Below are 24,968 nucleotides of genomic sequence, written 5' to 3'. Positions count from 1 at the left end.
ACATATTAGTTTTATTTTATTAATATGTCTTTTCTTACCTCCAAAACAACATGAATCCATAGATCATTTCCAATAAAGTAACAAAGCAAAACGAAAGAAATGGTAATCAACTATTTTATTGATTGTCCATTTCATTCACTGATCTATTTCATTCCATTCCATTCTTGCCAAGCAAACCGATCTAAAGGAATTAACAACGCATATAAATACGAGTTGTGCTTGATAGATAAAAGTGAGAGAGTTGGAGGGTTGAAGTTGACAAGTTAGAAGTAAAAAGGAATTGAATGTATATAATAAGAAATTTGAAGGATTGGCTGGTAATAAGTTCAATTGTATTACTGATCAGTTGCAAAATAAGCAGCAATGATTCATGAACCAAATACCCAGTTTGTGCGATTAGGGTTAAAACTCAGAGAGAAAACCTAATATATCGTCTGTTTTCATCACTTTATTCTGGATTGCAGTTCCATTCTTTGATTCCGTAAGTTTTCCATTATCTTTGTTGTTTAAATGTGTAAAACTCTTTTGTAAATCTATAAATCTGAGTTTGATAAATTGCATCGAGTAGTTGTAGGAGTATTTGTACAAAGTTGAGTTAAAAACTCTGTTTTAGATGCAGGATATCTTGTATTTGTGAACAAATCCACTGATCAAGACAACAGATGGCCGGTAACGGAATGCATCAATACCATCCACAGTGGCCACCGGCCCAAGCTCCTACTGGCGCCGTCGTTGTTCCGAATCCATCTCCACACTCGCACCATTCTCCCATGTCAATGGACAATCGCCTCGCCGTTGACGAGGTTAGGACGATCTTCATTTCCGGTTTGCCGGAGGACGTTAAAGAGAGAGAACTGCAGAATCTGCTAAGATGGTTACCCGGGTTCGAAGCTTCGCAGGTTAACTTCAAAGGAGAAGTCCCTATGGGTTTTGCTCTTTTCTCCGCACCGCATTTTGCTGTTGCTGCCAGAGACACCCTTCAGGTAATCCATAATTCCATATGCTCACTTGTTAAAAGATGTAATGAGTATGCTTATCGGTTATGTTTTCTGGCCTAGGATATGGTTTTTGATGCTGAATCGAAGTCAGTCTTGCACACAGAAATGGCCAAGAAAAATTTGTTTGTGAAACGGGGTGAGTTTCCTTTCATTAAGTTTAGATACCTTGATTTGTGTGCGAACAAAGCCACAGTGTCTTGTATATTGTTGCAGGTTTGTGTTCACTTTAGGTTGTCTCGTATATACATATATTGAAACCCCAAAAATTGTGAATCTTATAGCTAGTAAGCCATGATAACCTACACAAGCACATATTATCCTGCTACATCAAACTCTTGTAGGGTTTCCCCCATTGTAAACCAATGCCAACTGTTGGATTTCTTCCTTATTATGTGATGTCATTTATTGTTCATTTGTTCTGCAGGAATAATACCCGATCCAAATTCTTTTGATCAAAGTAAACGTATGCGGACAGGTGGCGACTATACACACACTGGGTTCTCAAGCCCATCCCCATTCCATCCTCCACCTCCACCTGTTTGGGGTCCACATGGGTTAGTATTATTTTTTTTATGTCATAGTTTGTTTGTATGAAGGAAAATGTTACATTTCCAGAAGCTGGTATGCTCTTTGATCTGTATTATGGCTATGTTCTTACTCTTTATATTATATGATATAATCTTTATCTAAATTTGTTAGGTATATGGCCCCACCACCACCACCACCCTATGACCCTTATGGAGCCTATCCTCTTTCTCAAGTACCCATGGCTCCTCCTCCTGCTCCTGTACCTGCACCTAGCAGTTATATGCCAATTCAGGTGCTGATGATTGATTCTTTTATTAAAACTATGCAGAACTTGAAGTGCTCATTTTGTACTATATCTTATTCAATTTTTAGAACACGAAAGATAATCCTCCTTGCAACACCCTGTTTATTGGAAATCTTGGGGAGAACATAAACGAAGAAGAACTAAGAGGACTTTTCAGTGTGTAAGATTCTCTTTTTATCCCTTAAAGAAAAACCTTGTGTATATCTACTACTACTAGTGAATGTTTTTATTTATCTAGAAACACTTGTTGTACTTGTGCAAATGCAGGCAACCTGGATTTAAGCAGATGAAGGTTTTGAGACAAGAAAGGCACACTGTTTGCTTTATTGAGTTTGAGGTATAATAAGATTCTGTTTCACTTTCACTTTATTATGGCTTATAAATTGCCCTTTTCTAGAAACTACATCATGTTTTTTAATTTAAATCTTGTGTTGTGTTGATGATTGATCTCCACAGGATGTGAATAGTGCAACAAATGTGCATCATATGTTGCAGGGGGCTGTTATCCCTAGTTCCACTTCTGTTGGCATGCGAATACAATATCCTTAATACATTTTCTCATACATTTGTGTTTGGTTATATATTATATATATTTTTGTTGTTTTCTTTAACCTGAGAAAACATATTCAAAGAATCCGTTTGGGAAAAGGAAGGATGGTGGTGGGTACCCAGTGTCAAATGGATCACTGGCGGTTGTTAGTTACCAGTAGATGGAAGGGGATGTACTCTGTCTATTCTCTATGCTTTGACTTTGAGAAAAAAGAACATACTGTTACTGATAGGATGCATATTGGTGGTGGGCATGCATCCATTTCATCATCATCATCATCATCATCAAGTCATGATTATGCTCATGCTCATGAACAATGCATTAGCATATCACTTGCATGTAATTGGAGAGGGTTAGGGTTTGTGTGAGCATATATGTCTTAGTGTATTATTAGTAGTATGCATTTTAAGCATCTTGTTGACTTATATGTTATAGATTGTGGGTGTTGTTATGTTTGATTTTTCTTCTTTTTCATCACGTCTGTCATTATTGTGGAATTATTCTCTACATTACATTTGTCATCTCATGTTTTCGTAAGTGTATGTGCAAAGGAAATGGAGGAAATGACATCTCATGGCATGAGTTTATAATAATAGTTAGCATGACATCATCATCATCATCATCATCATCATCATCATAATCATCATCATCATCTAGGCCATAATTTGACAATCTAAAAATTCAGGGATCAAAGAAAGCACATACACCATGGGGGATCTTTCAGGATCAAGGGCTGAACTGCTCTTTTGTTTCAGGTAATATTAGTAAATCACTGTCATAACATAAGCCAAACATATGAAGTTGGGTTAGGGTTGGATTTTTGATGTATTTTTTTTCATTGAATGTTGAAATGCAGCAAGTGTTGGCAAGAAAAGAAAAGAGAAGATGATTATCATTATCATCATACTCCATGATGGAGATACAAAATCGAAATTTGAAGCAAGTCTAGAAAATTTGATGGGTTGACTTCTTTTGACTTGTATTTTTTTGGTTGGTCTATGAGAAAAACATCAACAAGTCTAAATGGAAATTTTAAACTTGCAGTATTTTTGTATGTAACAGAATAAGAAAAATAGTAAATTACAAATTCATTCTCTGTCCTTAACTCAAAATATGCAAGTTTTGAAATCCTGTAGGATTGCATTTAGTTCTTAAACCCATATAAAACTCAGAAGTTTGTAATTTAGTTGAAGAAAAATAAACATGTAAAATTGATATGGTGGGGTTATGGTCTTGAAATTGAACATGTCAAAATGAAGCATAACTCCTAATTTTAGTTTTTGAAGTAGAGAAGTGGGAAGCAATAATTGTAGTGGTGGTTATAGGATTAGGTTGTGGGGTATGCTTTTGTTCTCGTGTTGCCGTTTTCTCTAAGATATTTCGTTTCGCTAAATTTGGAAAGCCGACAAGTAATGTGACGTGATATTTTACATTTTAGGTAAGAAGGGCATGTTAGAGAAATCATATGACTTTACATTTAAATATATGAAGTTGATCCAATCCAATTGACCTCTTGACTCTTGTGTTGTATGTGACTCATCACTCATTGGTGATCCCAGACAGATGTCCACCAACTACGGACCCTTCTTCGATACAAGGAGAGTACGCCACGGACATATTAAAGGTGGATACGAGAAATACCATATTGTATTCATTTTATTCAGAAATTATACCGATTGACCACTCACGTCTTTTCTACAAGTCATGTTTTTATTTTTCAAAAAATCGTCTCATCCCATAGAGATATTGGACAAACTATCGAGTGAAACCATGTACGTGGTACTTGTAAAATTTCCAAGAAATCATAGTTACGAACACTTTTATCAAACAAAGCCTAAACTATTGAATTTGTGTTAGTAGTCTTAGCTGAGAGAGATAAGAGAGGATGGGTGGAGTTTTTTTTTTTTTTTTTCTTTTAAAAGAAATTACTTAAGAAAAATATAAAAAAAGAAAAAAGAAATTATTTTATATCGCTTAGTAACGAAGTAAAATTTTAGAAACACATTGGATACTTAGACGGTTAGACCATCTATTTGAAGAAAAAAAAAGTTAAAGATTAAAATAATGATTTTCTATAAATTACAACATTTATGTCATTTTGTCGTATGAGAACGAAGATTGCGATGCGGGCCACAGATACAGATAGTGCGTATTACTTTTTCTGTTATTGTATAGATATATAGATATAACGTGGCAAAATCCTTCTTCTGGTTCCAAGAAGAAGACAGCATTCAATTTAAGAATGTCCAAATCGAACCGTCAAACCGTCAAACCTTTCACACCTCCCCCCAGAAACCGCGTTGAATTAAAAACCTTTTTTTTTTTTTATCACCAATTCACCATTCTCTTCTCTCCTGTCTCTCACTCTCACTCTCTCTGTCGCCCATCCATCTCCTCTCACATCTCTTTCTAACCACCTTCATCTTTCTATGTCCTGCTCACTGTTTAAGTCCTTGGACCTGCAACTCTAGCTACTTGCATTCACTTCCTTCAACCAGGTTAGTTAGTTCCTTCAAGCTGCAACTCTTCAAGTACGAATCTTTTTAAAGAAATGTGTAATCCCCGCCTCTTCAATTCGCCTGCATTAACCACGATATAATACTTCCAGAAAACGAAAAAGAATGACTTTTTCGATTATGTTTTTCTTGTTTCTGTTTGGGTTGGTTTATCTTTCTCCATCATCACTTGTTTCCGGAATAAACTCCGATGGGTTACACTTATTATCACTCATGACTCACTGGACGTCAATACCTCCATCCGTTTCTTCTACCTGGAATGCTTCACACCCAACACCTTGTTCATGGGTTGGAGTTCATTGCGACATTACCACCAATCATGTCGATGCTCTCAATCTATCCAGTTACCTCATATCTGGCCAAATAGCCCCACAAATCGGTTACTTGAACCGCCTTAGATCGATTGACTTGAGCTATAACAATCTATCTGGTTCACTTCCTTCACAACTCCGTAATTGCACCCTTCTTCATCATTTAGATCTTTCCTACAACGCCATTTCCGGAAGAATACCAGAGAGTTTAGGGAACTTGATTTCTTTAAAGCAGTTGAGTTTTTATAGCAATAAGCTCACTGGTTCTATCCCTTCGCAAATCGGGAACTGTACACGTCTTGAAGAACTGGATATGTCCTTAAACCACCTCACAGGGAGAATACCAGAAAGCCTGTGGAATCTGCGAAACTTGAAATTCTTGAGTCTGTACGACAATTCTCTTACTGGATCTATACCCCAATTTTCATTTCGCAATCCCCAATTGGAAACACTTTATCTCAGTTTTAACCAGCTTAGTGGTCCGATTCCGTTCAACATAGGTAACCTGAGCAAGCTATTAGACTTGGAGTTGAACGACAATGGAATCTCGGGTTCCATTCCTTCATCCATTGGGAATTGCAGTAGCATGGAGACACTCATGCTTGGTAACAACCAGTTGACTGGTACGTTACCTGTTACCCTAAATGATCTTCCCAACCTAACTACTTTTGATGTTCATAACAACAGTCTAGAGGGTAGCATTCGTTTTAATGGTGTCAATTGTAAGGAGTTGGTGTATTTGGATCTTTCTTTCAACAATTTCCATGGCGTTCTTCCTCATGAACTGGGAAATTGTAGTAGCTTAAACCAGCTTGCTGCTGTTAGCTGTGGCTTAAGTGGTCTCATTCCTTCTTCTCTTGGTCAACTCACTTCATTGACCACCCTCCATCTTTCCATTAATCGTTTCTCAGGAAAGATTCCACCTGAGCTCGGGAATTGTAATTCCTTGGTTGATCTGGAACTCCATGCTAACCTTCTCGAGGGAAATATCCCAAATGAAATTGGGATGTTAAGTCAGTTGCAAGTACTTCAGTTATTCAATAATCATCTGACAGGAGAGATCCCTATGGAGATTTGGAAGATTAAAGGCCTCAAGAAGCTTAACATATACAACAATAATCTTTCTGGGGAACTACCTGGTGTTCTTGCTGAAATGAAAGAATTAACAGAGATTACACTGTACAACAATCGTTTCTCTGGAGTTATACCTCAGGGGTTGGGAATCAATAGCAGATTGATGATAATCGATTTCACAAATAACTCATTCACAGGGAAGATTCCACCAAACATATGCTTCCGGAAGAATCTACAAAGGCTACTTTTGGGTTTTAATAATCTTGAAGGCAGTGTACCTCGTGACATTGGAAGCTGTTCTAGTCTTTCAAGATTAATCTTGCAACATAATAACCTCACGGGTGTCCTTCCAGAATTTGTTGAGAATCATAACATGTTGTACATGAACCTTAAGAAAAATGGCTTCAATGGTGAAATTCCTGTTACCTTTGGGAAGCTTACCAATATCACAGAGATTGATGTTTCCATGAATAAACTCCATGGCCAGATACCCTTTGAGCTTGGAAACCTTGTGGAGCTTCAAGTTTTGAATCTTTCCTACAATGGGTTAGAAGGTCATTTACCATCTCAACTCTCCAATTGTAGCAGGTTGTTGGAATTCGATGCAAGTCATAACTCGATAACTGGCTCGATCCCTGAGAGCTTTAGAAAGTTGACTCGTTTGTCAACTTTAAGTCTAAAAGAGAATCGTTTTTCAGGGGAAATCCCACATTTCATATCTCAACTCCAAAATCTAATAAGTCTTGATTTAGGTGGGAATTCATTCAGTGGAAACATTCCTTCATCGATAGTAGAGCTCCATAGTCTAAGTAACTTGAATCTCAGCAGAAACAGATTAACAGGTGATATTCCTTCTGATTTTGGGAAGATGGTAATGCTAGAGTACTTAGATGTTTCATTCAACAATCTAACTGGGGATTTAGCATCACTAAGTGACACTCATGGACTGGTTGACTTGAATGTCTCTTTTAATCACTTCACAGGGCCAATTCCAGAAATCTTGTTATCATCTTCCAACATATCCAACTCATCATTCATAGGAAATCCAGGTCTTTGTGGCAATTTCAAACCTTGTGTTGCTCTTCAATCAAACAAGAAACACCTGAGCAAACAGCAATATGTAATGATAGCCATTGGAATATGTCTGTCTGTAGCTGCTGTTCTCCTTGTACTTTATCTGGTGCTTTTTCTTCACAGAAAACAAAAGCAAGACATCGAGATGCTTGGTGAAGGGGGTGTTTCCACGTTGATGATAAAAGTTCTGGAAGCTACTGAGAACTTGAATGATAAGTATATAATTGGGAGAGGAGCCCATGGAATAGTGTACAAAGCTTCTTTAGGTCATGATAAGGTGTATGCTGTAAAAAAGCTTGCTTTTGGAAGAACAAAAGGAGGACATACAAGTATGATACGTGAAGTGGAAACAGTTGGAAAAGTGAGACATAGAAATCTTGTGACAATTGAAGATTTCTTGATAAAAAAAGAATACGGTTTGATTCTTTACAAGTATATGAAAAATGGAAGCCTTCATGATGTTCTACATGAGAGAAGAAGCTTAAACTTAGATTGGAGTGTTCGATACAAGATAGCATTAGGAACAGCTCAGGCGTTGTCATATCTTCATTTTGACTGTGATCCTGCTATCGTGCACCGGGATATTAAGCCTATGAATATTCTTTTAGATGCTGACATGGACCCTCATCTCTCGGATTTTGGCATTGCTAAGCTTCTTGATCACTCTACTGCTTCACCACCAACCACCTTACTAATGGGGACACTAGGATACATTGCTCCAGGTAAAGATTTAAGATTTATTATATACATTTATTTCTGTTTGTAAACTTGTTTATTGTTTATATTCATTTTATTTGGTTATTGATTTGTGTTGCAGAAAATGCGTTTACAAGCTCGAAAAGCATGGAGTCTGATGTGTATAGTTATGGGGTTGTGTTGTTGGAGCTCATAACTAGACAGAAGGTTCTTGATCCTTTGTTAATGGAGAGAACAGGAAACATGGACTTGGTGTCATGGGTTAGGTCAACATGGAGGGACACAGAGGAGCTTGAAAAGATTGTAGATGATGAGGTTTTAGATGAAATTGATGATACAATGATCAGAGAACAAGTGGAAAATGTGTTATTGGTGGCTTTAAGATGTACAAAATGGGAAGCAACAAGAAGGCCATCGATGAGAGAGGTTGTAAAGTGTCTTGAAGATACAAAATCTTCATTCAAAAGCATCGGATAATTATTAATTATTTAGCTTGTTGGGGTTGTTAGTTGTTGTGTACTTAAATGTCTACTTGTTTTTTTTTTTTTCTTTTTGTTTTTTAAGTCGATATAATATTATGATTTGGTTGCATCACACACAGATTAAAGAATTTGGTAACAGTTGGAAATGCGAGTAACATGAAGAATATAAAACGACTGTTGAATTTTGTCATTTGACTGATTTAATAATTCATGTAAACCGACTCGTGTTAAAAGAAAGAATTGTTAATTCATTCTTTCAAACAGTAGAGTCATCGCTAATTTGTTTCACATGTGTGTTGTTTACTTTTTGTTGGCATAATTAATTAACTAATCAAGAATTGATGTTTTTTTGTTTCCTATAGGGATTGAACCCTAGCACCCTACTCCCGAGTTCACTAAAGGAAAGAAAAGAAAAGAAAGGAAGAACAAGGAGAGAAAGAAAAAGGAAGGAAACGGAAATAATAAAGTATTCAGTGCTCCCGAGTTCAAAAGAAAGGAAAAGAGAGTATTCATTTTAGGTGCTCCCGAGTTCATTAAAGGAAAGAAAAGAAAGTAAAAAAAGACAATTATACCCTTTTATGTTTTTGAGTAAATATTAAGTCTTTACATCCCCACATTCATTCTACCGTACCCCCTACCCCAAAAAAACCAACTCTCCCTTCCTCCCCTCTACTTAAAACATTAACAAAACAATTTTATTTTAACATAAAGTAAATTGTAAAAAGGGAAACCGCATGTTATTCAATTGTTTTCAAGATGCAAAACGAAAACCACAAACAACTCAAAAAAAATAAAAAAAAACCAAAATCATAAACGCATTAGATCAATCCAGTAACAATCACCCAAGGTTATTTAATCACGTGCACCCATCATATCTTTAAGGACACCCATCCGTATCTGAAGGGGACAACTGAACAATGTCCTAGCTTTTGCTTGATTTGTTGCCAAAAAATTTAGAGCCCTCGGTAATTCATGGGGTTCCAAACCCACCAACTCCAATTCTCTATAAATTTCTTCCCCTGTATATTCCCGAGGATAAGCTCTTTCAAAAATTATATTACCCTCCCTGATAGCACCAGCCACATTATCAACCGATTTCATTATCTTTGAGTTAATATCTTCTTCTTCGTCGTCGTCTTCAAATTTCCTCTTTTTACTCTTACACTTCTTTGCACATGAAGACTGTTCTTGTGAAAAAGGAGGTGGAATAACATCCTGAATGTTATCATCAAGATCAACATATTCGTTCTCCAAATGAATACAACATGCCAAAAATATGGCAGATTGTGTTTCACAAGAGTAAAATGGTTCCGTTGTACTTCGAATGATAGGAAACCTTCTTTTAAGGACACCAAAAGCTCGCTCAATGGTGTTACGTAAAGAAGCATGACGAAGATTAAACAACTCTTTAGAATTTTGTGGACCACGCATGGAGTACTCTTTTAAATGATATCTAACACCTCTATATGGCGCCATTAGTTTATTCGTATGAGGCAAACCCCCATCTACTAAACAGTATTTACCTATAAAGAGCTTAATCAATATTATTGAAAAATATTAGATATTGAAATTACATTGGTTTAATAAATTACCTGATGGAATTATCAGTTTATCATTTCTAGTAAATGCGTTCTTTATTATTCTCGAGTCTGATGCAGTACCCTCCCAACCCGTTAACACATACGTAAACTTCAAATCAAATGTACAAGCAGCTAATACATTTATTGTCGGGTATCCCTTACGACCACGGTATCTAGGGGCATCTCTATTAGGCACATGGACACGAACATGTGTCCCATCTATTGCCCCTATACAATCCTTGAAAAAAGGATAAAATCTTGTACTTTCTTGAATTTCTCTCGGGACAACATCACCTGTAGGTTGATGAATATAAAGACCTTCTATTGCTATAATTGATCGTAATACTCTATGGAAGCACCTACTCGTTGTTGATCTAGAGCGACGATACATCCACGAGGTAAACCGAGTTCGCAAATCATTACTTACAATATGCAAAAATCTAGCAACATGTTCCTCAACGGACATGCGTTGCGTACGTCGTAGACCACCTACAGTTTGTAAGATTTCACACAATCTCCTAAAAGCGTTTTCACTCATACGAATAAGGTCACGACATTGACCACCTTCTAAAAGATTGTGGAGCAACTCTTCCCGTACAGCTTGTCTTTCTAAAATAACTTTTCTAGTGGGTAATCTAACCCGATTTTTGTTGGCCATATTACGTTGTGTAATAAAAGTCAACAACAAGCAAATCAAGTTAACGACTTGCAATTGTCGGGCTCTTAAAGCATGAGCAGGGTTGAGTACCGGAGCATCCATAAGGACTAAATATGAACTAATCCTTTTTTCTGATACATGATCAAATAGTTTAAGTTAAATTTAAACAACATTGATAAAAATAACATGTAATTATAAAGAGTTGATTTATTAATTATAATTTGTAGACTTAGACATGCAGATCCATAAGTTTACTCCATAAAATTATATATATTTTTTCTTAAAATCCATGTAATAGATACAAACTATATAACTCATCTTCTGTTTAAAACCTTGTTTAATTTTTTAAAAACTTTATATGCAGATTCTGGATAACCATGGGACATCCTTTATATCCTGTGAAACTGAGTATTGCAAATGTCCCTGCAAATGTCCCTAAAGATGGACAAAATATTACAATTTTTAGGAGGGACAAAATATTACAATTTTTTGTCCCATTGATAAAAAAAAATTTGTAAGCAGTTTGATGGGATTAATTAGTGCTATAATACAACACAGATACATAGTCTAACAAAAAAAAATGGCAGAAGTCATAACAGAAGCAGAATCCGTAACACAAATAAGAAGAAATTGGGCAACAAACATAAGGCAGAAGCCTAATCAGGTAGAATACAGAAGGATATAAAAAAAAAAAAAAAAAAAAACAGTTGAAGAAGAAATTGGGTACCTGGTGTTTGTAACAGAGAAGAAGACGAGGCAGAAGCTAATCGATTAGTAGAATCAGTGAGCATATCTTTTTATTGTTAGGCTAAAGGGTATTTTCGTCATAATCTACCTTTTTATCTTCCAGCCGTTTTCTTTCTCTCCAATTCCGCCCATTTTGGGAGGAAAGTTTGGAACGATACAAATCCTCCCAAATCTGCTCTCTTCATCTCTTCTCTTCAAAAAAAAATACTCGGGAGCACCCAAACTTCTCTTCTTTCCTTCCAAATCCTCTCAATTCCGTTCCCTTCTTTCATTAAGTGATACTCAGGAGCAGGGTGTAGTAGTTCATATGTGAAAAGTCGCGAGAAAAATCCAAACTTTAATCTATAAAAGAAAAGAAAGATCGAAACACTAGAAACCCTTTCGGATTTACAAATTTCAAGAAAACAGAGCATCCCACTGAGAACAGAATCAAAACATCAGTATCTAGTTCAAATTCGGTTGCTTTCACATTAAAACCTCGTGGGTTTTTAAAAAAGAAAAGAGTGTGATGTGGACGAAGAACACACGTAATGATGATTTTGAGGTGTGATTTGATTGAGATTCGAGGCAAGCACAACCACAAAGAACGAAGACCTTTTGAATAGGCGTTAAAAGTAACCTCGAAATTCAACAAATCACTCTGCAACTCCCTCCCACTACCACTACTGTAGTCGACCACTCTCCACTAAAGTACACCTCTTTCTCTTCGACATTAATGAAGATCAAGGTTGATTTAATTTACTTGTCAATGGTAGCTTGTTTCCTTCCTCCTCCTCCATTCTATTCTGTATCTGGTTTGAGCTCCGATGGTCAAACGTTACTATCACTCTCACGCCATTGGATTTCTATACCCCCACCACTCGTGTCAACCTGGAATGCTTCTGATGCAAATCCTTGTTCGTGGGTTGGTGTTCTTTGTGATCGGAACAAGCTGGTAATCTCTTTAGACTTATCAAAATCCCAGATTTCCGGTGAATTAGGGCCGGAAATCTCCCGGTTAACCCAACTGGAATATTTGAATTTGAGTTTAAACCATCTCTCCGGTCAAATTCCTTCATCGATAAGCAATTGCAGTCGTCTTCAACAGTTGGACCTGTCGCTCAACGACCTTACTGGTAAGATACCAGACAGCTTCGGTAACTTACGTTTGAAATCGTTGATTCTTTCTAACAATTCACTCAATGGGTCCATACCGGAATCCATCTTCCACATTTCCGGTTTGGAGGTGCTTCTCCTCAGCTCCAACCAGCTGACCGGTTTGATTCCGTCGAACTTGGGAAATGCAACCATGCTCAACAAATTATGCCTTGACGATAATCACTTCACTGGGTCTTTGCCAGATAGCTTAAATGATCTTGCTAACCTCGTTTATTTAGATGTTCATAAAGCTGGTGTAGAAGGTAGAATTCCTTTGGGTTCCAATGGTTGCAAAGATTTGATCTATTTAGATTTGTCTTTCAACAGCTTCACCCGTCTTCCACCTGAGTTGGGAAACTGTAGCAACCTGGAACAATTCGCAGTTGTGAAATGCCGGTTAACCGGTGAAATTCCCTCTTCTTTTGGTCAACTCACCAAATTGACTCTCCTTTACCTATCTATCAATGAATTGTCAGGAAAGATTCCAACTGAGCTTGCCAATTGCTCATCGTTGTCTGATCTTCAACTGGATCAAAATCAACTCGAGGGTGGTATTCCAAGTGAGCTTGGTATACTGAAGCTGAAATCCCTTTTTTTGTTTACAAATCGTTTAACAGGTGAGGTTCCAATGAGTATTTGGAAAATCGAAACCCTAGAACACCTTCTTATCTATGAAAATCGTCTTTTTGGGGAACTACCCATTGAAGTCGCCCAGATGAAGCAAATGAAAGAGTTTACTCTGTTTACTAATCATTTCTCGGGTGTCATACCTCAAAGTTTAGGAATGAACAGCGATCTTGTCATACTTGATTTCCTCGACAACTCCTTCACCGGACCAATCCCACCTAGTCTTTGCTTCAGAAAGAAACTTGAGCGACTGGTTTTAGGGTTCAATAATTTCGAAGGTGGTATCCCTTCCGACCTTGGAAACTGTCCAAATCTTCTACGATTGAGATTAGAGAACAGTAATCTCACCGGAGTTCTTCCAGAATTTGTGAATAATCCAACCCTAGATTACATGAACCTTGAAAACAACAATTTCACCAGTGAAATCCCAGCTAGCATCGGTAATCTTACGAATGTATCACAAATTATCCTCTCCATGAATAGGTTTTCAGGTGTTTTACCTAAGGAGCTTGGAAACCTCGTTCATCTTCAAGCTCTGAACCTTTCCCACAATGCATTCGAAGGTCCTTTACCATCTCAACTAACAAATTGCAGGAAAATGTTGGAATTTGATGCAAGTGATAACCAGTTCAATGGCTCAATTCCCTATGCTTTTCAGAGCATGTCAGGGCTAATGAGACTGTATTTAAGTGACAATCAATTTTCCGGGAACATCCCTGATTTCATATCTGAATTCCAGGCTCTGATAGATCTTCAACTTGATGGAAACTCATTAGATGGAACAATACCTTCTTCAATAGTAGAGCTCAAGTCACTCGACACATTAAACATCAGCAGAAACCATCTCACAGGTGATCTTCCCTCAGGTTTCTCAAAAATGGTGATGTTACAGCACATAGATTTTTCCCACAACCATTTAACCGGATCTTTATCATCACTAGCCGAGCTTCGTGTGTTAACTGGCCTCAACATTTCATACAATCTCTTCACAGGTCAAATACCACCACCATTGATGAAATTTCTCAATTCCTCTTTGGATTCCTTCTTAGGGAATCCAGATCTTTGTGTCGATTGTGGCTCAAACTGTGATCCTTTCAGAAACTTCAAGCTGTGTCCTGGTTCTTCAAACAAAAAGAAAGGTCTTAGCAAGTTCCATACTGCAATGGTGGCCCTTGCAACATCTGCATGCCTGTTTGCAGTAGTTCTTGGAGTTGGTTTCATGCTTCAATGTCGACAAAGAGAAAAACACGTTATAGATGAGGTGTATCCTGATAAAGAAGATGATGATGTTCTTTTTCAGAGAGTAATGCAAGCTACTGAAGACTTGAATGATAAGTACATAATCGGGAGAGGAGCCCATGGAACTGTTTACAAAGCTTCACTAGGTCAAAACGGGGTTTTTGCAGTAAAGAAGCTTATGTTTGGAGCTAGTAAAGAAGGAAGCACAAGCATGGTTAGAGAGATTGAAACAGTTGGGAAAGTCAGACACAGGAATCTTGTGAGATTGGAAGATTTTTGGATGAGAAAGAACTACGGGTTGATTTTATACAGGTATATGCATAATGGTAGTCTTCATGATATACTACACGAGGTGCATCCACCTCCATTGTTGGATTGGAGCATTCGTTGTAACATAGCTCTTGGAACTGCTCATGGTTTAGCATATCTCCATTTTGACTGTGATCCTGCTATCGTGCACCGAGATATTAAGCCCATGAACATTCTTTTAGATGATGAATTGGAGCCTCACATCTCAGATTTTGGAATTGCCAAGCTTCTCGATCAATCCTCTCCAGCATTAATGAGTGGAATACTCCGTGGCACAATCGGATACATTGCTCCAGGTAAATTCAATTTTTTTTTTTTTTTTCAATTTTAGGGTTTTTTGTTCATATATCAATTATATGGTGATGATGATGATGAAAATGTTTTGACAGAAAATGCGTTTACAAACACGAAAAGCATGGAGTCTGATGTGTACAGTTATGGTGTTGTGTTACTGGAGTTGATAACGAGGAAGAAAGCGGTTGATGATTCGTTTGCGGATGGGTTGGATATTGTGAGGTGGGTGAGGTCTGTTTGGAGCGAAAAGGTGGAATTGGAGGTGGTTGTGGATTCAGGGCTTTATGATGATCTGTATGATTCTTTTGTAAGGGAACAAGTGACTGAAGTGCTTCAGCTTGCTTTGAGGTGTACAGAAACCGAACCAAACAGAAGACCTTCGATGAGAGAGGTAGTCAAGCAGCTTGAAGATGTGTACGGATCTCTCAGAAGCAAGCTTAAGTAGTTTTAGCTTTTTCAAATATACATACATACACATATGTATGTATGTATGGGCGAGTTTGGTTTTGTAGGGTTTTGACTTTCAGGAATAGGTATGATGAAGCACATTTAGGGTTTTGTTTTATGCATCATAATCATGTGAAAGAAAAACAAAACAGCAATAGGAAAAGGTAAATGATTGTAATTGTAAAGTGGTTCTTAATTGATTGATTAAAATATGTAATCCATGATTTGTAACAGAAGAAAGAGGAATACTTGATCAAAGTGGTTACCTGATTAACGATTAGACAATTAACAACAATGATCAAAGTGGTGTGGTTTGATTGATTTGACAAAGATCTGTATCATCTTCATCAGTAAAAGTGTTGAACCATTTAAGGCAAATTTCCTCTGGTGGGTGGGTGGATATCATTGACATTTGAAATCCGCACAAATGGTTTCATTAGGTTAAAAGTAGTGGGAATTCAAATGTGTTGGTGGTGTCGGGTGTGCATTAACTTCATAAAAAATAATTCAATTTATGACTCATCAATGCACAAAGAGTAAACGTATAGGTGTGGTTTAGAAATATAACAAAAAAAACAAATAAGAAAATACTAAACAAAAATTCATGGTGAAGATCATATACCATTTTAGCAAAACTTATTTAGATTTAAGTTTAAGCATGTCAAGTTGATAATGTAGTGGAAGAGATGTTATAAATAGTGTAATCATTAGGCTATACAGAGTGGTCTCGACACCATCTTATCTTGGAGGACGATGACTTGCCTTGGCAAATACCATGCCACCACCTTGGTTTGCTGGGTTCGGCAAACAATCGTATAGCGGAGAGAAAAATGTGTTTTAATTTTCATTTTCTTTATCATTTTAAAAAAAAATACCTCACTTTTCAAAAGTTTAACCATTTTTTGTTTAAAAAAATCAAATTTAAAACTCCTTTTCAACCAAAATAATTACCAACAATTTTTTTTTCTCATTTTTCACCGCTCTTAAGCCTTCGATACTCATTTCTCTCAAACATTCAACACTTATAATCCTCTCTCAAACTGACTTCCTCAAACACTCATCTTTGGAGCCCTACAGAAGAGGTGGTTTTGGCCCATGGGTCGATGTACAATGTACAGGAGGACGCTATTAGACTTATGTAAATTTGTGTTTACTGTATAATCATTTATTATTTGAGGGGTTGAAATGTAATTCTTTTCCCTATATATAGAGTTACTCGTGTCATTCTTGGCACCGAGTTTTACATTCACTCATGGTATTACAGAGCCATTAAATCACATCCATTTCCCTCCCATAACCTCCTTCTTTTTCTTTTCTCCTTCCCTTAACCCCCACCCATCGGATTTCCTCCATTTTTCACCACCCCTCCATGGCAGCCGACTCCTCCTCTCTATCAATGAACACAATCTTCCATCTAATCACCATTCGGTTGTCCTCCTCAAATTATCTTTTATGGCGAAATCAAATGATTCCTCTCTTGAACTATCAACAACTTTACGGCCATGCATAGGCGGATCTAGTATATATCCCGGGGTAGCCCTGGATACCCCTAAAAAAAATTTAGTAGTGTAATTTTTTCCGATTTTTTTTCTTATTGTGTATATATTATGCGATTATTTTTGTTGGGGATACCTCTTTACTTGTCGGGGATACCCCTTTACTTTGATCCTGGATCCGCCATTGCGGCCATGTTGACGGCTCCAATCCGTGCCCATCGGCGTCTATTCTGGTAGACAATAAGCCCACTGTTAACCCCGCCTTTGTTGAGTGGGTCTCATCGAATCAAAAGGCTCTCATTCTCCTTCAAGCTTCGCTCACTGAAGAGGCTTTTTCAGAGATCGTGGGACTCTCCACCGCTCGTGAGATTTGGAATGCTTTTGAAGCTGCCTACGGTAACTCCTCATTGGAGCGTGCTCAAAACCTTTGTGATCGCCTTCGCCATCTTACCAAAGGCAGCGACTCCGTCTCTGAGTTTGGTCGCAAATTTAAGCTGCTGTGTGATCAACTCGCTGCTATCGGCCAAGTTGTTGATGATTCCGATAAGACTCATTGGTTCTTGTGCGGCCTCGGTGTGTCGATTGAAACCTTTTCCATAGCCGTTCGGACCTCCGATTCCTCCTACCAGTTACGTGATCTTCTGGCCAAGGCCTAAGGTTATGAATTTTTCTTGAAGGTTATACATGGAGAAGCTTCTTCACCCCCTGCAGTTGCGTTTTCTGCCGAAGCAGCCTCTGCTGGGTTGGCATCTGGACGGGGCCGCGGCGGTCGTGCGGCCCGTGGTGGTGGTCGAGGTCGTGGTCGCCGATCACCTTACTGTCAACTTTGAAGGCAAAATGGTCATTTTGCTAACCATTGTCCCCAAAATGGTCATTTTGCCGGTCACCTCACTCAGACCCGATGATGTTAAATGATGCTATTGCAATTTCCGCCAACAAAATGAAAAAGCTTTCTGGATATCTAGAGTTATGACAAGTTGTCAGGGGCACAAAATACGACCCACGTGGACTGAAGTGATTTTATTTTTATGTTTTCTTTTGAGTAAATTACATAAGTCGTCCCTCGTGCAGGTGTTAAATTGCATGTTTAGTCCTTATTTTCAAAAATTAACCTTGTCATCCCTATAATGTTTATATCTCATTCGGACTGGCCCTCACGGACATAAAATGACCATGTTACCTTTTTCATTTCCTTTTTTGATTTATTTATTATTAAAAGTTTTAAAGAAAAACAAAAAAGGGGCTACCACTACAAACTATTAAACTCTACCCTAGCCCCATCACACCTTTCATCTTCATTGGTGTAACTCCTACTGCGCACCACTACCTTTGCAGGAGATACATATCGTCACCACCACCATCTTCGTCGGAGATACATATCATCGCCACCACCACCTTCGTTGGAGAACCGAGAGAGAAGATCATCACTTAATTCCTATGCCCACCACCATCATTGGGGAGTTACCGAGAGAGAAAAGAGTATCGTCGGCGTCTCCACCTACACCTCATCGCCCCCCTACAATCTCTACAAGACCCCTATCATTGCATCGATGTAGTCTGCACTATGACAATAAACAGATCGTCTCAGATCTACATCACCATCTCTCTTCTCCGGTTGTAGGTTCATTTGCCATCGTCTCCGGTATCACCATTGTCTTCTCTGTTCGACCTAAGCATCATCATCGCGTACCATTTAGGGTTTGTAGATCTACAGTCAGGAAACAACTCATTTTTCTTCTCCATTTATAGATCTAGATTCTGACAACAAACCTTTATCAATGCATTCTCTACTTGGAGGAGGTTTCTAGAGGTGAAAGGGGTTACCGGAGGTAAAATGGGATGTTGGTGGTGACAAGTAGTGGCTGTTAGAGCTGAAAAAGATGGTTGGGGAGAGAAGAGAATGAGAGATGACAAAGATAAAAGGGGAAATTAGAGGTGGTTGGTGGTCGGAACCCTTCATTTTCTCTAATTTATACAGGTGGGTGGTGCCAGAAAAAAGTGTTCGGTGAAGAGGGGATGGAGGGGAAAGGAGAACCGAAGTGTGAGAGGTGTATGAGTTTTGTTGGGATTGGTGGGTTTTCTGGTGGTAGTTGGTTAGAGATGGTGGTCGATGGTCGCAGATGGTGGTCGATGGCTAGTTGGAGAGTATATGTTTGGTTCCTAAAACTTCAAAAGAGTTTAGCCCGCCTGTCATGCGGGTGACCCGGGTTCGATCCCCGAAAATGGCGCCAAAACTTGGTGAGATGTCAGGTCCACCAAACAAATTACACCCTTTGTTTGCAAATAAAACATAATATAATGGTAAATAGGGGTATCAATCCTCGGAGAAATGGTTGTATTCAATCACTAATGCAATCCAATAGAACTAGTGTAAATAAACTAACTACAATTAAACTAAAGGGGGGGGGGTTGTGATTGCTTGAAAACAAAAAACTTGAATAACTAAAAAGCTTGCAATTAAGCAAGATGGTGAGATGCTTAAATATTGGAGAGAATTGGTTAACCAAGGCAATTCAACACAATGAACATTTGTGTGTTTATCATTAGGATTCAATATGAAGCTTATCATTCATCCCAAATTGATTATAGCAATCATGAAGCATGATATGCCAAGATTCCTCATAGGTAGTATGGAGGTTGGGGAAGCCCACAACACACCTTCTTAATAAAAATCAAGGATTCAATTGAAACAATTGAACCCAAGAAGTTGATTAGCCTTAAGAATGAAGGAATCCCCAATTCCTAAAGGATGCCAATGCTTACACATCCATTGCAACATCCAAGAATAAGGAGAAAAGGAACAAAACTCAAGATCTAGCTACATAGAGGAATAAAAATTGGATCTTAAACACTTACAAAGGTCCAGAAGAGTGACAAGATAAAGATGAGAGCTTTTCTTGCTAGATCCTTGCTTCCTTCTTCCAAGTTTCTTCTTATTTTGCTCCAAAATACCACACTAGCTCACAAATGAGAGGGAAGGATGATTAGGGTTCACAAGGGCCGATATGGGGGTTTGGAGGCTGATAAAAGATCATCCCTAGGGACTTCAGTGGATTATATAAGGTGCAAAACCCTAAAATTTTGACTGTGATCCTGCTATCGTGCACCGAGATATTAAGCCCATGAACATTCTTTTAGATGATGAATTGGAGCCTCACATCTCAGATTTGGAATTGCCAAGCTTCTCGATCAATCCTCTCCAGCATTATACTCCGTGGCACAATCGGATACATTGCTCCAGGTAAATTCAATTTTTTTTTTTTATCAATTTTAGGGTTTTTTGTTCATATATCAATTATATGATGATGATGATGAAAATGTTTTGACAGAAAATGCGTTTACAAACACGAAAAGCATGGAGTCTGATGTGTACAGTTATGGTGTTGTGTTACTGGAGTTGATAACGAGGAAGAAAGCGGTTGATGATTCGTTTGCGGATGGGTTGGATATTGTGAGGTGGGTGAAGTCTGTTTGGAGTGAAAAGGTGGAGTTGGAGGTGGTTATGGATCCAGGGCTTTATGATGATCTGTATGATTCTTTTGTAAGGGAACAAGTGACTGAAGTGCTTCATCTTGCTTTGAGGTGTACAGAAACGGAACCAAACAGAAGACCTTCAATGAGAGAGGTAGTCAAGGATCTTGAAGATGTGTACGGATCTCTCAGAAGCAAGCTTAAGTAGTTTTAGCTTTTTTAAATATACATACATACACATATGTATGTATGTATGTATGGGCGAGTTTGGTTTTGTAGGGTTTTGACTTTCAGGAATAGGTATGATGAAGCACATTTAGGGTTTTGCTTTATGCATCATAATCATGTGAAAGAAAAACAAAACAGCAATAGGAAAAGGTAAAATTATTGTAATTGTAAAGTGGTTCTTAATTGATTGATTAAAAGATGCGATCCATGATTTGTAACAGAAGAAAGAGGAATACTTGATCAAAGTGGTTACCGGATTAACGATTAGTCAATTAACAACAATGATCAAAGTGGTGTGGTTTGATTGATTTGATTAAGATCTGTATCATCTTCATCAGTAAAAGTGTTGAACCATTTAAGGCAAATTTCCTCTGGTGTGTGGGTGGATATCATTGACATTTGAAATCCGCACAAATGGTTTCATTAGGTTAATAGTAGTGGGAATTCAAATGTGTTGGTGGTGTCGGGTGTGCATTAACTTCATAAAAAAATAATTCAATTTATGACTCATCAATACACAAAGAGTAAACGTATAGGTGTGGTTTAGAAATATAACAAAAAAACAAATAAGAAAATACTGAACAAAAATTCATGGTGAAGATCATATACCATCTTAGCAAAACTTATTTGTATTTAAGTTTAAGCGTGTCAAGTTGATAATGTGGTGGAAGAGATGTTATAAATAGTGTAATCATTAGGCTATACAGAGTGGTCTCGACACCATCTTATCTTGGTGGACGATGACTTATCTTGGTAAATACCAAGCGACCACCTTGGCTTGCTGAGTTTGGCAAACAATCGTATAGAGGAGAGAAAAAGGTTTTTTAATTTTCATTTTCTTCATCATTTAAAAAAATACCTTGCTTTTCAAAAAGACAATACTGTACAAATGGTCCCTATGGTTTGCTAAAAACTGTCACTTTGGTCCAAAAAGTTTTGGACTAACACCACAGGTCCAAAGTTTTCATTTTGTTGCGAGTTTGGTCCAATTTACTTTAAAAAAATTTAATGACGATTTTACCCTTCTTTTTTGTTTTTTTTTTCATTTTTTTATTTATTTAAATATTTTCATAATTTAAAGAAAAATAAAAAAGAAAATAATTCTCTCTCTCTCTCTCTCTCTCTCTCTCTCTCTCTTTCTCGGGTTCCAGACTACCAACATTCACTCTTCCCTCTCTTGTTTCTTGGAAACTCAGATGATGTTCTTCAAACTTCATACATTCCCAAACACTTAATTTAAACACATCGATTTCTATCAAGCAAAACAAAACACCAACCTAAAGCTATTGATTTAAACTCATCGATTTCTATCAAGCAAAACAAACAAACACCCATGGATCCCATGTAAAACATTAACCCCAAAAATCCTTTCCATTCATAAATTTCTGTCAAGAATCAATCCCAAACACCTGTTAAGCCTATCCATTTTTATCAAAAAAGAAGAAGAAGAAGTAAATGACCTGTGAGCATTCGACCAACCCACGAGCCTCCCTACCTGCACCGATGTTTCATTGCCCCTTCCCTCCTCCCCCTCACGATCCACAGCTAGAGCAAAAACAAGCAACCAAGAGCTGCTTTAGCAGCCCTCGTTGAACCCAACAAGTTCGACGACAACCTCACTGCCCTGTTCTTCTTCCCTTCTTCGGTTTACTCAAACAACGAGGGTGTTTCTCCTTTTTCATCCACGACCCAGCAGCCTCGAAATCACAGACGCTCGCTGCTTCTTCCCACCTGCGTCGCTTCGCTCTCGTCGACCCGGAGACTTCTCCCTCCTCACGATCTGTAATCGTCGATACCTCCCTCGGTCCCCTTTCTGGCCTGTGACGAGCAAGGAACCAAAGATTGAACCCCCCAAAATCGAAGTTGGTGTTCGATTTCTCCTCTACTTGCAATGACGCTTCCGTTCCTTCTGCTGCCTTGTGTTCATACGTGTTTATCCATTGCTCGATTATACATTGAACACAGGAATGCCATTTAAAGCCCTAATTTCATTTTAGATTGTGAAAGTAGAAAACATTTAGTCGGGGATGGAGGTAGTAGTCAGATGAGAGAGAGAGAGAGAGAGAGAATTATTTTCTTTTTTATTTTTCTTTTAATTATGAAATATTTAAATAAATAAAAAAACTGAAGAAAAAACAAAAACCAGGGTAAAATCGTCATTACAAAAAAATTTAAAGTAAATTGGAACAAACTCGCAACAAAATGAAAACTTTGGACATGTGGTGCTAGTCCAAAACTTTTTGGACCAAAGTGTCAATTTTCAGCAAACCATAGGGACCATTTGTGCAGTTTTGTCTTTCAAAAATTTAACTATTTTTTGTTTCAAAAAATCAAATTTAAAACTCATTTTCAACCAAAATAATTACGAACAATTTTTTTTTCACCGCTCTTAAACCTTCGATACTCATTTCTCTCAAACATTCAACACGCATAATCCTCTATCAAACTGGCTTCCTCAAACGCTCATCTTTGGAGCCTGACAGAAGAGATGGTTTTGGCCCATGGGTCGATGTACAATGTACAGGAGGACCCAATTAGACTTATGTAAATTTTGTATTTACTGTATAATCATTTATTATTTGAGGGGTTGTAAATGTTATTCTTTTTCCTATATATAGAGTTACTCGTGCCATTGTTGGCACCGGGTTTTACATTCACTCATGGTATCACAAAGCCATTAAATCACATCCTTTTCCCTCCCATAACCTCCTTCTTTTTCTCTTCTCCTTCCGTTAACCCCCACCCATCGGATTTTCTCCATTTTTCTCCACCCCTCCATGGCAGCCGACTCCTCTTCTCTGTCAATGAGCACAATCCTCCATCTAATCACCATTTGGTTGTCCTCCTCAAATTATCTTTTATGGAGAAATCAAATGATTCCTCTCTTGAACTTTCAACAGCTTTACGGCCATGTTGGCGACTCCAATCTGTGCCCACCGGCGTCTATTCTAGTAGACAATAAGCCCACTGTTAACCCCGCCTTTGTTGAGTGGGTCTCATCGGATCAAAAGGCTCTCATTCTCCTTCAAGCTTCCCTCACTAAAGAGGCTTTTTCTGAGATCGTGGGACTCTCCACCGCTTGTGAGATTTGGAATGCTCTTGAAGCTGCCTACGGTAACTCCTCATTGGAGTGTGCTCAAAACCTTCGTGACCTCCTTCGCCATCTTACCAAAGGCAGCGACTTCGTCTCTGAGTTTGGTCGCAAATTTAAGCTACCGTGTGATCACCTCGCTGCTACCGGCCAAGTTGTCGACGATTCCGATAAGACTCATTGGTTCTTGTGCGTCCTCGGTGCATCATTTAAAACCTTTTCTAGTCTAATCATACATAACAAGCGATGCATCCATAAGTCCACCAAGCAAATTACACCATTTGTTTGCAAATAAAACGTAATATAATGGTAACAAGGGGTATCAATCCTCAGAGAAATGGTTTGTAACGCCTGTGTTTCCGGGCTTGTCACTTTTAGCAATGTAATAGTCTAGGTTAACCTTTGTAACCCGTTTTGAAATAATGAGATTTTATTATTTGAGTATTATGTGTTTTGTGCTTAATTGCTTAATTATGTGGTTTGAATAATTAAGAATAAAAATAAGCGTCAAAATTTAAGTGTAAAATAAACTTAATATCTTTGAATAATGTTGTAGTAGTTAAAACGAGGTTTCCGAATATATTTAGAACGCCCAAATCTGACTTCGTATGAGGAAGTTATGATTTATCGAAGTTCCGGCTTAGCGGTATACAACCTGTTTTACTCGATTTGAGATCGAGCGGTTGTTAGCCGAAGCAATCTAAATGAGAATCGAAGATCTCATTGTTGGTATCGAAGCGATAAAAAGTTAGGCGAGAACGGACGTCAAACGAAGAAGTTATGAATTTATAACGAAAATTTCTGTCCCGGCCTATTAAAAATAATTAATAAAAATAAAGTCAAAATTAGCCGACGGAGTCTAAACGAAAGTCGTAGAGCGTGGTCTCACCTTCGCGTGGATATAAAGAACGTCGAAAACGGAGTTCGTATGAAGAAGTTATGAATTTCCGAAGGTTATTAATCATTTGGTATTTATATTTAATTCAAAATTCGGAAGCATTATCCGAACGAGTCATTGATCTGATCCGAGGTACGCGCCGCGTACTCGAGTACGCCCCGCGTACTTCGAGGGTGTCGACATCGCAGCAAGTGGCTTCGGATGACGCATGCG

General features: G+C 38.0%; 5 protein-coding genes across 8 annotated transcripts; 4 read left to right on the top strand and 1 right to left on the bottom strand.

Annotated features, from left to right (window-relative positions):
* Positions 1-326: 326 nt before the first annotated feature.
* LOC145102800 (RNA-binding (RRM/RBD/RNP motifs) family protein) lies at positions 327-3,476 on the top strand. Of its 4 annotated transcripts, XR_013706279.1 has the most exons (11): positions 328-481; positions 614-983; positions 1,059-1,134; positions 1,423-1,552; positions 1,698-1,818; positions 1,899-1,990; positions 2,098-2,167; positions 2,287-2,373; positions 2,457-2,626; positions 3,066-3,135; positions 3,237-3,476. XR_013706279.1 is itself a non-coding variant. In XM_079040273.1 (8 exons), exons 2-8 carry the CDS (start codon positions 663-665, stop codon positions 2,377-2,379), a joined length of 903 nt encoding a protein of 300 aa, XP_078896399.1. In that variant the 5' UTR covers positions 328-481; positions 614-662. The 4 variants fall into 4 exon arrangements, 1 of the variants encoding a protein (XP_078896399.1); XR_013706278.1 differs by having other exon boundaries at positions 327-481; positions 620-983; positions 2,457-3,135; XR_013706277.1 differs by having other exon boundaries at positions 2,457-3,135.
* A 1,140-nt stretch (positions 3,477-4,616) lies between these two features.
* LOC145102797 (uncharacterized) lies at positions 4,617-8,679 on the top strand. Its single transcript, XM_079040269.1, has 2 exons — positions 4,617-8,077; positions 8,173-8,679. The coding sequence occupies exons 1-2, from the start codon at positions 5,002-5,004 to the stop codon at positions 8,526-8,528; spliced, it is 3,432 nt and encodes a 1,143-aa protein (XP_078896395.1). The 5' UTR covers positions 4,617-5,001; the 3' UTR covers positions 8,529-8,679.
* A 338-nt stretch (positions 8,680-9,017) lies between these two features.
* LOC145102799 (uncharacterized) lies at positions 9,018-11,715 on the bottom strand. The gene is made up of 3 exons (XM_079040272.1): positions 11,499-11,715; positions 10,126-10,902; positions 9,018-10,056 (listed from the first exon to the last, which is right to left on the bottom strand). The coding sequence occupies exons 1-3, from the start codon at positions 11,560-11,562 to the stop codon at positions 9,386-9,388; spliced, it is 1,512 nt and encodes a 503-aa protein (XP_078896398.1). The 5' UTR covers positions 11,563-11,715; the 3' UTR covers positions 9,018-9,385.
* Positions 11,716-12,233: 518 nt separating this feature from the next.
* Positions 12,234-15,866, top strand: LOC145102798 (uncharacterized). The gene is made up of 2 exons (XM_079040270.1): positions 12,234-15,126; positions 15,220-15,866. Exons 1-2 carry the CDS (start codon positions 12,234-12,236, stop codon positions 15,567-15,569), a joined length of 3,243 nt encoding a protein of 1,080 aa, XP_078896396.1. The 3' UTR covers positions 15,570-15,866.
* Positions 15,867-20,208: 4,342 nt separating this feature from the next.
* LOC145098926 (receptor-like protein kinase) lies at positions 20,209-21,142 on the top strand. Its single transcript, XM_079036517.1, has 2 exons — positions 20,209-20,308; positions 20,397-21,142. The coding sequence occupies exons 1-2, from the start codon at positions 20,209-20,211 to the stop codon at positions 20,744-20,746; spliced, it is 450 nt and encodes a 149-aa protein (XP_078892643.1). The 3' UTR covers positions 20,747-21,142.
* Positions 21,143-24,968: the final 3,826 nt, after the last annotated feature.

This window comes from Lactuca serriola, chromosome 4 (assembly GCF_051521515.1).
Source record: "Lactuca serriola cultivar US96UC23 chromosome 4, Lser_US96UC23_V15, whole genome shotgun sequence".
Lineage (NCBI taxonomy): Eukaryota > Viridiplantae > Streptophyta > Magnoliopsida > Asterales > Asteraceae > Lactuca > Lactuca serriola.
Note: the sequence above shows the minus strand (reverse complement) of the source record. Positions and strands in the feature narration are given on the sequence as shown.